Source organism: Aedes aegypti, chromosome 2, assembly GCF_002204515.2.
Source record: "Aedes aegypti strain LVP_AGWG chromosome 2, AaegL5.0 Primary Assembly, whole genome shotgun sequence".
Taxonomy (NCBI): Eukaryota; Metazoa; Arthropoda; class Insecta; order Diptera; family Culicidae; genus Aedes; species Aedes aegypti.
The window spans coordinates 288,700,912-288,717,493 of record NC_035108.1 but is presented as its reverse complement, the minus strand read 5'-3'; the positions used below and the strand labels follow the sequence as shown (position 1 = coordinate 288,717,493).

At 36.9% G+C, this 16,582-nt stretch overlaps 3 protein-coding genes across 3 annotated transcripts; 2 read left to right on the top strand and 1 right to left on the bottom strand.

The window, feature by feature from the left end:
- Positions 1-496: 496 nt before the first annotated feature.
- On the top strand, positions 497-1,424 carry LOC5565399 (peptidyl-prolyl cis-trans isomerase-like 3). Its single transcript, XM_001649679.2, has 3 exons — positions 497-796; positions 867-1,222; positions 1,293-1,424. The coding sequence occupies exons 1-3, from the start codon at positions 794-796 to the stop codon at positions 1,417-1,419; spliced, it is 486 nt and encodes a 161-aa protein (XP_001649729.1). The 5' UTR covers positions 497-793; the 3' UTR covers positions 1,420-1,424.
- Positions 1,425-2,230: 806 nt separating this feature from the next.
- On the bottom strand, positions 2,231-3,297 carry LOC5565369 (transcriptional activator hap3). Its single transcript, XM_001649678.2, has 4 exons — positions 3,121-3,297; positions 2,732-3,063; positions 2,491-2,572; positions 2,231-2,397 (listed from the first exon to the last, which is right to left on the bottom strand). Exons 1-4 carry the CDS (start codon positions 3,164-3,166, stop codon positions 2,303-2,305), a joined length of 555 nt encoding a protein of 184 aa, XP_001649728.1. The 5' UTR covers positions 3,167-3,297; the 3' UTR covers positions 2,231-2,302.
- A 9,409-nt stretch (positions 3,298-12,706) lies between these two features.
- On the top strand, positions 12,707-16,176 carry LOC5565353 (methionine aminopeptidase 2). Its single transcript, XM_001649676.2, has 3 exons — positions 12,707-13,021; positions 13,452-14,253; positions 15,400-16,176. The coding sequence occupies exons 1-3, from the start codon at positions 12,874-12,876 to the stop codon at positions 15,947-15,949; spliced, it is 1,500 nt and encodes a 499-aa protein (XP_001649726.1). The 5' UTR covers positions 12,707-12,873; the 3' UTR covers positions 15,950-16,176.
- The last annotated feature ends 406 nt before the right edge of the window (positions 16,177-16,582 follow it).

Here is a 16,582-nt window from a genome sequence, read left to right as displayed (position 1 = left end):
CAACGCAAACTGTTGTCAGATTCTCCAGTCTTGTGCCCTTGTTTGGCTTCGTTTTATAATCACCTTGAGCTGAGTGTACGCCATCCAGTTTGGGGGCGGATTGACGGTATCGAAGTGGATTAAAAACGTGTGGAAAATACATATGAACTGCGCAGAATACATCAGACCGATTTAGCATTGCTGCGCACTTCTAAAAGCATTTTATTTTTATTAAAATGTTTGATAATAGTAAAACGACAATGATCATCAGTTGATTTTCCGCTACTGTTTTTTTAAATCACAATTGTTATTTCTTTCCGTGCACGCGCTCGGGAAATGAATCTGGCCATGGTGCAACAACCGCGCTACATTCGATGAATCCTATGCGACAAAAATTGTCGGCGCTATCCGTCAAATTCGCTCACCAAAGCTATTTTGGTGACTTTAACATCACAGCTTTTATGAATGAAATTTTGACAGGAGGCTGTGCCGTAACGTGTGAAAGTAACAGCAATATCATCAGTGTTGTCGTTTCGTAAAATGGACTATAGATCTGTTCCGTCTGTTCCCGAACACTCCCATCGCTCCCGTCACACATGAGTGTCCGTCAAAATAGTCAACAAAAACAAATAACCCAAAAACGCATTGGTTTGTCAGACTCTTAGTTAAGCTCCATGGAGCTGCAGCAGAACAAACTGATACCAGGAATCAAAGTTAAATCGTAGAATTTATATTTCAAACGTATAAAATAAACTTGAGAGTGGATACATGGTAGTTCAGTTGTAATACGTTCAAAATTACCTAGACGATAAAAATGGTATGTTACTAGATATATTATTAATTCATTGAAACGAGTGAATACCTCCTAACAGATTTTTTTTATTTAGTCCGTTACACTTCACACCGACGTTGGCGACATCAAGCTGGAACTGTTCTGTGAGGATTGTCCCAAGAATTGTGAAAATTTCCTGGCACTTTGCGCCAGCGATTACTACAACGGGTGTATCTTCCATCGGAACATCAAAGGATTCATCGTGCAAACAGGAGACCCCAGCGGGACCGGCAAGGGTGGCCAATCGATTTGGGGTCGCAAGTACGAGGATGAATTCAAAGAAAACTTGAAACACAACGAACGGGGAATGGTTTCGATGGCCAACAACGGTCCCAACACCAATGCCAGCCAGTTCTTCATCACGTATGCGGCGCAGCCCGCTTTGGATCTGAAGTACACGCTATTTGGAAAGTGAGTATGATGTTTCAGAACCAATGACAAACAATGATTCTAGAAGAATAATCACCTTCTATTACTTCAGGGTTATTGACGGATTTGAAGCTTTGGATGAACTGGAGAAACTAACGGTCAATCCTAAAACATACCGTCCGGTTGTGGAGAAGAAAATAAACAGTGTTACAATACACGCTAACCCTCTGGCGGGATGAAGATTTTTGATTAGTTTTTTTTTATATAGCAAATTGAACAGAAAAGTCCCTTACCAAGTACTAGCAGAAATCTATTTTTAAAAGATTTGAGTCTAAAATTAATTAAAAAAATATTCGACATTTGTTCCGATGATTCAACATAGGATATTCTACATAACTCATTAGTACTATACCAGAGAACGAGCTTCAGAATTATTTTATATTGAATCCTCTGCAGAGTTTTCTTCCTGGTATTACAACAGCTAGTCCAACATGGCTGGTTTGAAAATTTGTTTGAAGATCGAAAGCTTGTTCTTGAGACAAAGTTTGGATTTGCTGTTAATAAGTGAATATAAACATTATACATATTTGTTACATTTAGTTTGAATGCCCTCAATGTGATTTTTGAAAGTTAAATTTGTATCTAGGATGTGCCCTAGATAGGTACTTCTTCATCTAGACCAATTAGACCCCTCTAATCGTGACAACATGTTTACTTGAAGGTTGCAAATAAAAAGCTTTTGGTTTAGGTATGTGAGAATATTATATGTTGAGTTTTGGAAGCATTATGAGAAATCTTCCAATTTTGACATAAAATTGAATACCTATATGATTGTACCATGTCAAGCAATGTCTTGTCATTTCTTCTTGATAATTAACTATAATTGGACATGATTCAAGTTCAAGTAGCGTTACGATGAAAAAATACGGTCGTATTGTTTACCTAACTGTTATTCATGTCGAAATGCTTGATAGGCCTGCTCATTAAGCCCCGTCTATCCCTATCAAAAATTGAGTCAATTAGGAATTCGGATCAAATAACGCGTTAGCATTTCAAGCAAATCATATACTAGTCATTATCGTTAGAGAAAAAAACTTACCTTAGGTTTTATATCTAGATAGCTTAAAAATTATCACTTTTCAAGTAATAACCTCCATCCGATCCTTGATATATGACGTTCCCGGACACAGACACATTTGAATTTGACGGTTGAATAGCTGGAGGAATAAAAAACTTTAGAATTTTGTTCTAGTTACTGGAAATGGAGGTGTGATCAAACTTTGACCAAGTCCACGTCCTTCATAACTCACAACGAAAGTCCTGATCGATGGTTTCGTATTGCTGTTGATGTTCCGGCGTTTGTTCGGGACTGGACCTCTCCGCTTTGATGCTCTAAAATTAAATAAAGTCAATTTAGAATGGGACAGATGAGAAGCGCCAATTTTTGACCCCAACAAAATATGTAGCATTCGATTGTTTATAAAAAATATAGTGAAATTTATCCTATGTGGGATAAAAACTGGTGCTCGTACTCCAACTCCAAGGTCTTACATCTCGATATTTGGAAAGATACAGCTTCAAAGGTTCGCAATAGTTATCGAACCCCAGCGTATACATTGCGCACAGGATGTCCTCGCCGTTTATAGTTTTCCGCTTTTCCATGTGGCACCTTTCGCTGGCCTCCGAAGTGATAAACGATATGAACTCCGAAACGCACTCCTGGACACATTCCCGGGCGTCCTTTGCTATCTTCCCGTTGGATGGAATGCCTTTTTTCATGATTTTGGTAATGTTGGCTATCGGGAGAAATCGATCCTGTTCGCGCAGTGGAACTCCGGGTTTGTGCAGGTGCTCCGCCCCCGAATCGTCCGAATTTAGGCCATCTGAAAGAAGTATGTGCTGTAGAGGACACTATATGTAGCGGTTCACGAAATACCAACCAATTTCGTCTTGCCCAAAATATGCGCTCTGATGACCTGACGACATATTAATGGTTTGAATATAATATATTCACTTATTTCAAACTAATAAAACTATTAATCTAAAATAATAAAATATCGTAAACCTTTTCGTTTGCTTTGATTGAAAAAGACGCACTTTTGACAGCAATCGATAAAAACAGACACTCAGGTTCAAAGTACCTATGTAATACAGGTACTTTGACTCAGGCCGACACTCATGAGAGCTCATAAAAATCGAGCAGCTCCAAAAACACAAAAAACACCCACAACACCATACAGTGGGGATTCGCTCATTGGGGGTCCGCTACATGGAATGACTCGATGGTTGGATGTTCGCTAGTTGCAAAATATTCCAACTAAAAAGCACTCGAATGTCAAGAGTAGATGTCAAACTGACTTTGACGTCTGAGCACCGTCGCATTGAAGTCTCCATTGAGCTCTCGCCGAGCGGTGGTACGAACACATGCGCAAATTTGCTGGTTGAAAATACTGCCGTTTGATTTTGCTGGGAACAGCTGATCTTTGTTTATATTTTCCACCAGCACTCTTTAAGTAGTGTTGGTGACATGTAAGGGTTTATTCACATATTTCATAACGCTGAAAATTGCCATTTTTGACACCCACCCACCCACTCATAACGCTTTTTGTATGATCATTCTACAAATTATGTATGAGCCGTAACATCAAGAGGACACCCACCCACCCCCTTCAGCGTTATGAAATTTGTGAATGAGCCCTAAGGGGCCGTCCATAAATGATGTAGCATTTTTTCACTGATTTTTTACACCCCCCTCCCCCCTCGTAGCATTTCGTCACAAATGCTGATACCCCCCCTTGGAAAATACGTAGCATTTCAAGCAACCCCCCCCCCCCCCTTAATATTTTTTTATTTATTTTTCTTAGCAATTGGGTTAAAAAAAAATTTGAATTCAAAAGTTCAATACACATTTTGATATTAATTACTGACTGACACGCAGTGGCGCGGGAAGTGGGTAGGACAGGTAGGACATGTACTGCGCACAAAGTCACCTGGGTAGGACAGTCAAAGGATTGTCCTTCCCACGATTAAACGAAAAAAAATAAAAATAAAAAAGGTCAGATGAAAGCAAAAAATAACTATTAGTTTTTAATGTTGAATATCAGATCTTAATGATTTATGCAAATTAAAATGAAAGCCACTGGAAATAAATAAACTTGGCATGTACCAAAAAATCACCTTTTTTCACCCGACTTGACCCAGTAACCCACCGCAATAACTCGGGCTACAGGAGAATTTCCGAGTTCCTCTGGCCACTTCTAGAAACTAGATATGTGGGCTAGTATACTGACAAAATCTTATTTGACTCCGTTAAGTATTCGCTGAGTGGTAAGGGTTTTAGTATTTTTGCTTTCACTCAGGCCTATACGGGTTAAGGGTTTTCAAGATTTTTATTTGTCCAGCGTGGTACCAGAAACATAAATGCTCATTACTCAAAGACGACTGCACCAAATTGCTTCATTTTTTCACAACATAATCGCATTAATGTTTCACTTTGTGGAGTGAAAATCAAAAAACGGGAAAAAATTGTAGCCTGAGATAGCTTTCGGCCTAACGACCCTTTCGGCCTAACGACCTTTTCGGCCTAACGACCTTTTCGGCCTAACGGCATTCGGCCTAATGGCCTTCGGCCTAACGACGTTCGGCCTAACGACTTTCGGCCTGCTCCCGTTTATTTAAGTTTTCACACCAGTTTATACTACAACATTTTTTTTTCTAACAATTCCTCCGACAAATTTCTATAGATATTCTGTTCAATGCTTTATGATAAATTTCTTTAGAAAATCTTGCGGAATACTATCGTGAGATATATTTTTTAATAATCTTAGCAAGTTATAGATAATTTTATAGGAAATCTTCTAAAACTCCCTCAAAAGTCCAGGAGTTATTTAGGAGATTCTTGTTCATTAAGGGTGACTTCCAAACTTACACAGGTTTCATCAGAAGTTATTCTAGGATTTTCTTTCATAACGAATTTTTATCTTCAGAAAAATTTCCTTGGCGTTTCCCTGGAGACATTTCTGGATGACCCAAGTAACCATAAGCACTAATAATAAGCCCTTAATCAGCATCATAAATGCGTACATGCATTATAATAGCACCACAAATGCTTACACACCCTATAACAGCACTTTCGCTGCATAGAAACCCTATTACAGCATCATTAATGCTTCTAAGCCTGATGTATACGGGCATTAAATAAGCACTATATTGGCTCTATATTCGCATAAAGGGCCTGTTTAAATGCCATCCAGTGTTTTGACAGATATACCACGTGCTTTGTGTTTACATATAGTGGTGAGAGGGAGTCAAACATAAATCTTCTCACTACTACAATTGCAGCTTTTATGACGGGGAAAAGTGCTGGTTTAAATTGGTCACTTTTCTTTCCAATACTATTCATCTTATGTGGGCGAAGGAGCAAAGAAGCAGAACTTCAACAACTCAACAATACAGGTGTCGCAGGTTCGAGACGCAAAATGAGGAATTTCATCATCATAAAACAAGGATCAATATGTGGCAATTTCAAGTCCTCAAAAGGATTAAAACCACCAAAATGAATAAGTCTGATACGGAGAAGTACTATCTCAATCATTTTATTACATTTTGCATACTATTCGAGGTTTCCATTTTCATTCATTTATTTATTTACCTCGTGTACCAGCTGCTTGGCCGCATACGCGAAAGCTCTCTGGCTGCGTACGCGAAAGCACAAAATATTCGCTCGAAAAACCTAGCGAAAACAACTGACGTTTCTCACGTGGTCTTATATCAGCACTAGTGATGCCGAGAAGCACGGTTATATCTTCGCATTATAATGGCACGCTATTTCGCCTTTTCTGGCATTATAATAGCATTATATGCGTATATAAAACTGAAAAGCATCAAATGATTACCCTATATGCGCATATAATGCTGTTACCGTGCCGCATTATCGTGCTTACTGGTTACTTGGGGAATTCCTAAAAAATCAACGCTTATTTGAGAAAATCTCAAAGAATTACTGGAGGAATTTCTGTAGAACAAGATTTCTAAGAAGGAATTGAAATCTTATATGAATTCTAAAAGACAATTTGAAAGAAAATCCTTGAAAATTTCCGAAGTAGTTATTGATTGAATTTTAGAAGAAGTTTTGACCGGAAACCTTAGAGGATGTCCCAGGGAAATTGATGGATAACATATTGTATCTCAAAGAATATTTGGAGAATGTAGGAAATATTTGGAATTCAGATGATTTCTGAAATAATCTTTGGATAAATTCCATTTCTGTGGTTCTCATTGAAAGAATCCAGCATTAATTATTGAGGTATCCTAAACAATATTCTTGGAGAAATTCCCTAGGTAAATTCGTGGAGAAATTACTTGGAAAAAAATCCCTAAATAAACTTCTTTAGACATTTCAGGAGTCATATCTTAACATTTGGACAAATAGGGTAGAAGCACCGGTTTTGGCCATACGCCAGTTTTAGCCATAGTGGAATATACACAGTTTTAGAGAGCCAATCAGCATGAAACCTTTTGTGTTCAGTACATCACATTCAAATGATAGTGCTACACTCATTTACTCATCCGAATTGATCCTATAACGTTTTTTTTTTACTTTTTTTCTGGCAAGAGGTGTCTAATTTCCTATTTTAGTCAGTAACAAAAACCTAGTTACTATTTTGATTTTTTTTTCCGGCAATTTTTCATTTCATACAAATTGTGCGGGAGTCAAAAAAACAGTCTACTAAAAATCATGTAATTTTTCTATTGAGCGGAAAAATCATCTGAAAATATCTCAAGAATGCTTTGAAACAGTAGAATTTCATCAACTCAAAACCGTCCAAAATGTCACTTATACTCCTTTGCGTTTGAGCCCCTTAAATATGGTAACTTTCAATTTCCAGTACAGGGTTAAAATTTTTCTCACAACATATTTGTCAACGTTTGTCCTACCCATGGTTTCGAACGTGGACGTGCCTCTGCTGACACGTAAGGATAATCTAACGAATAAATGTTTGATTTGCAGTAGCATCGAAAGTAAATTGGAAAACAGTTTTAAATGAATTTTCCTGTTTAAGTTGTTGGCTAAATTGTATTACTTTTACTATTCTATCTTTACTACTAAATTTTACTACTAAATGATATAAATACATTTTGATATACATTGAACGCCTCCCAAAATTCAACTTAAGCATTTTGAGTTTACTTTTCACTTCTGTTACTCTTACCGCACATAAAATCAGTCTACAATAAGGACATTTTATCAAGGCAACAAGACATCAGCAGTGTGATTCATAGTGTTTAAAAGAAGAAAATATCACTTAAGTTGCATCAATGAACTGATCACTTTTCTCAAATCCATGTGAATGATCATTAAAACATCACGGTTTAACTATGCAAGTCGCTTTATGGTGAGCTGAAGCATAAATATACCACTGACGATGTGGAAACGCAATAAATTTGATTATAAGCTATCGCTCACATGTCGCTCTGTGGGTGGCCAATGTGTGATTAAGGGAAATAAAAATAAATTATTATTTTTGCAATATGAAACATTTTTTTGCAATATGAAACATTTTCATGAAGCTTCTTCAGTTTCTCCTTAAAACATAATCTTTGCCGGGTCACTTCGGTGCAAAGATAAAAAATCTACACAAATTCACAGAATTTTTGCTGTTCTATTTGTTATCTGTAAATAGGAGAGAAAACTAGAACAACCTCACTGGCAAGCAGTTTTCTCTATTTTTGTCAAATTTGTTTAATAAAATTGATTTTAAAAGGGTATATATATATATATATATATATATATATATATATATATATATATATATATATATATATATATATATATATATATATATATATATATATATATATATATATATATATATATATATATATATATATATATATATATATATATATATATATATATATATATATATATATATAATGATAAAGAGATTTCTCTACCAATTCTTCCAGCGATTTTTCAAAAGATGTTTAGCAGATTTTCTCTAAAATTTACTCCAAGAATTCCTTGAGAACTCCAAAGCTACTACCTTCTGTAATTTCCTCAGGTATTACTTTGATTTTTTTTTTCAAATCAAATCAATTTAATCCTTCAGAAAAATTCTCCAGTTGTTACTCTAGGTGATTTTCCAAAAAAATCTACATAATTTCTTTAGAGGAAATCCACATAGGTTTATTCCAGAGTGTTTGAAAAATACAGCCTAATGTTTTTTTTTCATGAATCCCTGCAAGAATTCCTTCTAATTTTAATATGGATTTCTTCAATTTTCAAAATTTCTTGATGAGTTATTCGAACAAATCTATTTTTTAGAATCTTAGAAAGTTTATTTAAGTTTTCACACCAGTTTATACTACAACATTTTTTTTCTAACAATCCCTCCGATTAATCATATACAAATTTCTATAGATATTCTGTTCAATGCTTTATGATAAATTTCTTTAGAAAATCTTGCGGAATACTATCGTGAGATATATTTTTTAATAATCTTAGCAAGTTATAGATAATTTTATAGGAAATCTTCTAAAACTCCCTCAAAAGTCCAGGAGTTATTTAGGAGATTCTTGTTCATTAAGGGTGACTTCCAAACTTACACAGGTTTCATCAGAAGTTATTCTAGGATTTTCTTTCATCACGAATTTTTATCTTCAGAAAAATTTCCTTGGCGTTTCCCTGGAGAAATTTCTGGATGAATTCCTAAAAAATCAACGCTTATTTGAGAAAATCTCAAAGAATTACTGGAGGAATTTCTGTAGAACAAGATTTCTAAGAAGGAATTGAAATCTTATATGAATCCTAAAAGACAATTTGAAAGAAAATCCTTGAAAATTTCCGAAGTAGTTATTGATTGAATTTTAGAAGAATTTTTGACCGGAAACCTTAGAGGATGTCCCAGGGAAATTGATGGATAACATATTGTATCTCAAAGAATATTTGGAGAATGTAGGAAATATTTGGAATTCAGATGATTTCTGAAATAATCTTTGGATAAATTCCATTTCTGTGGTTCTCATTGAAAGAATCCAGCATTAATTATTGAGGTATCCTAAACAATATGCTTGGAGAAATTCCCTAGGTAAATTCGTGGAGAAATTACTTGGAAAAAATCCCTACATAAACTTCTTTAGACATTTCAGGAGTCATATCTTAACATTTGGACAAATAGGGTAGAAGCACCGGTTTTGGCCATACGCCAGTTTTAGCCATAGTGGAATATACACAGTTTTAGAGAGCCAATCAGCATGAAACCTTTTGTGTTCAGTAGATCACATTCAAATGATAGTGCTACACTCATTTACTCATCCGAATTGATCCTATAACGTTTTTTTTTACTTTTTATCTGGCAAGAGGTGTCTAATTTCCTATTTTAGTCAGTAACAAAAACCTAGTTACTATTTTGATTTTTTTTTTTCCGGCAATTTTTCATTTCATGCAAATTGTGCGGGAGTCAAAAAAACAGTCTACTAAGAATCATGTAATTTTTCTATTGAGCGGAAAAATCATCTGAAAATATCTCAAGAATGCTTTGAAACAGTAGAATTTCATCAACTCAAAACCGTCCAAAATGTCACTTATACTCCTTTGCGTTTGAGCCCCTTAAATATGGTAACTTTCAATTTCCAGTACAGGGTTAATATTTTTCTCACAACATATTTGTCAACGTTTGTCCTACACATGGTTTCGAACGTGGACGCGCCTCTGCTGACACGTAAGGATAATCTAACGAATAAATGTTTGATTTGCAATAGCATCGAAAGTAAATTGGAAAACAGTTTTAAATGAATTTTCCTGTTTAAGTTGTTGGCTAAATTGTATTACTTTTACTAGTGATCCTTTATAGAGAGACAAGCGGAAGTTAAATGGAATGATTTGGCAACAGACCAGCAGTGCTGATTTTGCTCGGCGTCGAGAATAATATTGTAACACGGACATGACTTCCTCATTGCTTTAAAGTGTATTTTGTTTCGTTATGGATCTTTGAGCTACATATCAAAACTAATAAACAGCCGAAAAAATCAAAAACTAAAAATCGCATTGACAAAAATTCAAAAAAGTAAAACATTTCATTTTTTTGCTTCATGCAAAATTACTTTAACCGAAATAATTTCAAAGCGGATTACATTACTCCTCAAGAAAAGTTCAAAACAAACATAACGAATGTTCGTTTGGCTCACACTTTGACAGCTCTCGCTGCTTGATTGGCTCATACTTTGACAGAAATGTCAGCTTCCGCGAATCTCTCTTATTAAGGATTTCTAACTTTTACTATTCTATCTTTATTAACGAGATTTTTAGCCCTGGGCTAGTTCATCTCGGGAAAAACGGCTTTACTTCCCTTCCGAAGGAAGTCGTCACTGAAATTTTAAGTGACTATCTCGGGGATGGGATTCGATCCCAGGTCCTCGGCGTGAGAGGCGTGTTTTCTAACCACTACAGCACTGTTGTTACCATGAAAAATTTGTTTACAGCTGAAAATATAGAAAAAAGGAAAAATATTTGATTGGATTGATGAAGCTAACAGTAACGAGTTGGAGTACAATTGTACAATAGATTTTATAATATGTTGAAAAGAAATTTAATTATTTTAGAGAATTGTTTTTTAATAATTCGTTGTAAGGAAATAGATTTCAATGAAATTGATCAAGATAAGATATATTTGATTTGAAATGGATATTTGTCATTATCATCCAAATTCAAATCCATTTAGCAATCAGGTGCCAGTTGTAGAAAAGATTACACTTGTAATATTTGAAATGTTCAGAAAATCTTAGCGATAATTGTACAAGTTATTCAACTTTATTGACATTTCAGCTTAACTTCATTATCGTTCCCCATACTGAAATAATCTTACACAAACTATAACGAAACAAATAAATACTAAAAATAATCTTTCTTCAAATTACCGAGTTATTAAGAAAATTGAATGATAGAACAATTTCGATAACCATCGAATCTGTCGTCCAGGCTTTTCCATCAAGTTTTATCCAGGCTATTCCATCAAGAGCATTGATATATCAAAACAAATCGATGAGTTGATTGGGTGGAGATCTTCTGCAACATTGAGAGCATAATTCACGGAATGAATATCTTGTTTTAATATAATATTTGCCAAAACGAACATATGTTGTTTAAAGAAATATGCTCTAACAGAAAATATGAATAAAACAAACAATGTTTTCCAAGTTGTTAAAGCCTTGATTTTTAATTAATTTATCTATCTTTAATCTTTATTTATAAATAAATTTATTATTAGATGAATATAATGTTCTCAAAATTATTTAAAGCATCAACTAATCTGTTTGATTGCACTACAGAAAATATAAAATTTCTTCCTTTTTTTCCAATCCTGTCATATGAATGTTTTGAAGCTGAAATCATCACTTTAGAACCCAACTTTATAAGTCAAACAATGAAAAAAGAAGTTTGATAAAAAAATAGTTGTATGTTATTTTTTCAGCGCCTCTTATTTTACCGACGTGATTCAAAATGCTACTTCCACTAGCTAGGACCCCTCCCTTTCTCTCGTCACACATCGTCACAAATTCGTGAAGCCCCCCCTCCCCCCTAAAAGCTACGTCATTTATGGACGACCCCTAACGTGTATGTACACGAGCGCAGAAACCACTATATACAGAACAAATGTGCATGTATATGTGCGTTTTGTGACGGTTTGCTCTCCAGATGCGTGAGTCTGCAGCATTTTCACCAGCTGTCAGTCCGTTCCAACTAACGAGTCAGATTCGCTAGCTGGAAGGCAGTCGTGTTCCAACCAGCGAATTCCCACTGTACACGCAAACAAATTTTATAGTATAATCTACCGAATCCATGGTAGGGGGCTGTTCAAATATTACGTAACGCAACAGGGGAGGGAGGGGGTCTTACATAGTGTTTACGGTCCATACAAAAATTTAAAAATTTTCCATACAAAAGCTGTTACGTGGGGGGTGGGAGGGGGTCTAAAAATTGGCAAATTTTGCGTTACGTAATATTTGAATGAACCCGTAGAATTAAGAACTGCACCAACGATTTTCAACCGACTGCAAAAATCTGTTAAGTTTACTATAATCTGGTAGAAATCATTGAGCAGTGCAGTCAATGTGACCATGTCCATAGTAGCATCCATTACAAAGCATTGAGAACTTCGAGTCCGTGACACACCCCACGTACTACACAGCTATGGGATCAAAAGTACATACCGACTTGTACCAAGATTCGAAGAATGTTTCTAGTCAGAAATACTGCAACTGTGGTTATAATAAACGCGAATACAATTTTCTTGTGTAGTGATGTTGACTATGTTTTGTAGAGCTATTGAAGTTTTGATCGATGAGTCGTAGTCGTTGAATTCGTTGTGTGCAGTTCTTAATCTTATCATGGATTCAGTAAATTCAACAATAAAATTAATTTCAGTGTGTGCAACGTTGTTTCAGTATTTGGCACAGACCTATCTTGAAATATGTATGATTTTTTCAGTGCATCTTCTGTCGAGCAGTTCCCCGCGCACTCACCAAACTGTCAAGGAAGGTTGTCACTTTAGCACATGCACGCATTTTTCGGTCGGAGCGCGAGTCAGTCGTCGATTTTTTGTGGTAAAAGCACCCTTCTTTCGTGAACTGTATCCTGGACTAGACTGTGAGGTATAAAAACGAACGCAAAATCTAATTTTTCACCGGGAAAAATGGCGGCGGTCGAAACAAAGCCCGTTGAAGTGCAGGACAATCTGGTCAACGACGAAGAAAAGGAGGAAATCAACGATGAAAATGTGGACGAAAACGTTTCAGACGAGAAGAAGAAAAAGAAGAAGCCGAAAAAGCCAAAGAAGACCGGTGAGTAACAAAAGCACTAATCAGACGGTGGAGAAGGGTGTAAACAACAGAAAAATGATTGCGCGGGAGGAATGGGAGCAAATCCATCTACTTCCTGATTCTCGCAATTTTGAATTTTTGATCTCTGTCTACCGAATAGACAGATAAATGTATGATAAATTGACCATTTAGGGTTTTTCACAGGGAATTGTTTTTGGTATAAGCATGGACATTTTCAGATTTAGGCAAATGTGTTCAGTTATTTTTTGCATCAATTCAAAAACATTTTCCTTATTTTTCGTAGAAAAAAAAAATTATTCGTCTTCGCCACAGTACTGGTATTCGGGCAATTGGCGAAGGACATCCCTCTAGAGCCGGCTTTCTGGTAGCTGTAAAGCTCGCAAACCAAAAACAAAAAGTGATTTCAAATATATTTTTCTGTTTCTTGCAGCTGCTGAGAAAGCTGAGGCTGCAGCCCTAAGAGAAGCTGCAGCGGAAAAGGAAGCGGCTGAGAAAGCCGCCAAAGAAGCGGAGAAAGCAGCTGCAAAGGAAGCCGGAAAGCTCAAGAAACAGCAACAGAAAGTGGAAAAACCACCAGTTAACGAGGATGATGATGACGATGACGACGAAGGTGCTCCGGGAGAGGGAGGAGCCGATGCTGCTAAGAAAAAGAAAAAGAAGCGCAACAAGAAGAAAGGTGCTGGCGGAAAATTAGTGGCCCCATCCGTTCCCATTGTAGAACAGTTCAAGGATGGTAAATTCCCCGAAGGTGAAATTATGCAGTATCCAGATTCTACAACAGCGAAAGATCGCTTCACTAGCGAGGAAAAGCGCGCCTTGGATCGGATGCATTTGGACATCTATAATGAGCTCCGTCTTGCTGCTGAAGCTCACCGTCAGACAAGGCAGTATATGCAGAAGTGGATCAAACCCGGCATGACGATGATCGAAATCTGCGAGGAATTGGAGACCACCGCTCGAAGACTGATTGGGGAAAAGGGACTAGAGGCTGGATTGGCCTTCCCAACGGGCTGTTCGAGGAATCATTGCGCTGCCCATTATACCCCAAACGCTGGAGATCCAACTGTGCTGGAGTACGATGATGTGACGAAGATTGATTTCGGAACTCACATCAAGGGCCGCATCATCGATTGTGCATTCACACTGTCGTTCAATCCGAAGTATGACAAACTGTTGGAGGCTGTCAAGGATGCCACCAATACCGGAATTCGAGAAGCTGGTATCGATGTTAGGTAAATGGGAATAATGCAATATCACAGTTTAAAGGAAATGAATGTCGATCTGAAAGCGACTTGTTACTCTGGCCTTGAAAGGACAGTGAAGTTTGTTTTTGCGTACAGCGTAAAAAACGCGTTTATTGGAAAAAGGACGTATATAAACCTGAGTCATTTTTTTCCATACAGAACAGTGTTGTACATTATACCTAATTCGTATGGTAATGAAACGTCGAAAAACACGAAGTCTTTTTTCAACTCGTTTTTTTTTTAATTAACGCGATTGTTTTACGTCGTTTTTTAAATTGACGCGTTTTTTTGTGGGACCGTTGATGCGTTGACCGATGTAGAAAAAACTTCAGTGTAATACTAAACGAAAAGTAATGACGTTTTCAGAGTTAGAGAGCTTTAAAATTCGTTAAAGAATAACACAGTTATGTAGATTTCATTGAAGAACGGCGCCACCTCAAAATCGTAATATTTTTGACTCGAACGTTGAGGTTTCTCTACCGTAAGGACGCCATTCACCGCTCATGCTCCATCCACCGCTCATTAAGTTATTTTGAAAAATCTGAACAAATTTTCGCTATAAAAGTTATTAGCATGTATTGTTATACCAAGAAGGTTTGTATCAGTATGAAATTTGTATGATTTTATCTTATACATTTTTTTCTAAAAATTAATTTTAGGCTGTTTAAGGCAATAAATATAAGTTCAACAATGATTTTACTATGGAAGATCAAAAAATGCTGCTCAGCTGCTGATGTTAAATATGTTATCGTACTACAGTACAAAGATAACAACCAGCTAATGAAAGTAAATTGATTTCAACTAGTGCTGTGTATAGGGCCTCATACTTAGGATGAGCGGTGAATGGCGCCCTAAACCTGTCTCATTGGCATACATGTCATTCGGTATTATTATACATTTTTCACATTTCAACTTTTTTCCTACAAAAACAAATGTTTTATCTTGCGTCTAGCGCAAAAAGTTATGAAAAACATCAAACGACTGATTTTTGACAGAATTTAACATGTTGAAATGCTGTTAAATGAGCGGTGAATGGCGTCCTTACGGTACTACTATGCATTGAGATCGTCTTGTTTTTCGTACCGTCCAATTATTACTCAAACGTTTTTTTTTTTTCGATTTAACGCTTTTTAGGCTATGCGACATCGGAGCCGCCATTCAGGAAGTCATGGAATCATATGAAGTCGAATTGGACGGTAAAACGTATCAAGTTAAGAGTATCCGCAACTTGAATGGCCATTCGATTAGTCCATATCGTATCCACTCCGGTAAGACGGTTCCAATCGTGAAGGGTGGCGAAACGACTCGAATGGAGGAAAACGAATTCTACGCCATTGAAACGTTCGGCTCAACTGGCCGTGGTATGGTCCATGATGATATGGATTGTTCGCACTATATGAAAAATTTCGACGCGCCATTCGTCCCGATGCGTTTGCAGTCTTCGAAACAGCTGCTTGGGCTGATCAACAAGAACTTTGGCACGCTGGCCTTCTGCAAACGTTGGTTGGATCGGGCTGGAGCCACCAAGTACCAGATGGCCCTGAAGGATCTCTGCGATAAGGGAGTCGTCGAGGCCTATCCGCCACTGTGCGACGTGAAAGGATGCTACACTGCACAGTACGAGCACACGATCATGTTGCGTCCCACTTGCAAGGAAGTTGTTTCACGCGGTGACGATTACTAGACGACTGATCTAGAGGACTGCTAATCGGTGGCCCAGTGAATTTTGAGGGGTTCATCGAATAAATGGACCGTTTGCCTCGATTTGGTACATTGAAACAAGTTAGTAAGTATGCGTTTGTAATTGTTTCGTTTTCTAAGTTGAAATCGTGTATCAATCCGGAGGGTTCAATTGTAACGGAAATAAAATTTATTATTGAATATACAACTAGTTTACGCGTTGATACAGTACTTTTCGTTGGTATATTCTTTGATTCGATCCGAAATCCTTAGAAAATGCCATCTTCGTCATGGAATCTACAGTCACTCTATTCACAGTCTGGCGGATACAGGCCATCGATATGATGGAGACCTCAACTTCTATGGTGACGACAAAGCTCGATTGGTTTATCAGATGCATCGGGTCCGAGACATCTAGTCTACTGTCAATCGCTGCAGTTGATATAAGGCATGTCCAAGGTGTGGGCAGATCGGACTATCGGAACCTATGGAACATAACAGTTTGAGAATGTTTGAATCGGTGGGGGCAGTATTGTGACCGTATCGAAATTAAAATTAAGGTACCGCGGGGCAAGTGGGTAAATGGGGTAAGTGAAAACAATTGATATATTTTATTGAATATGTGAATTAACGTTTT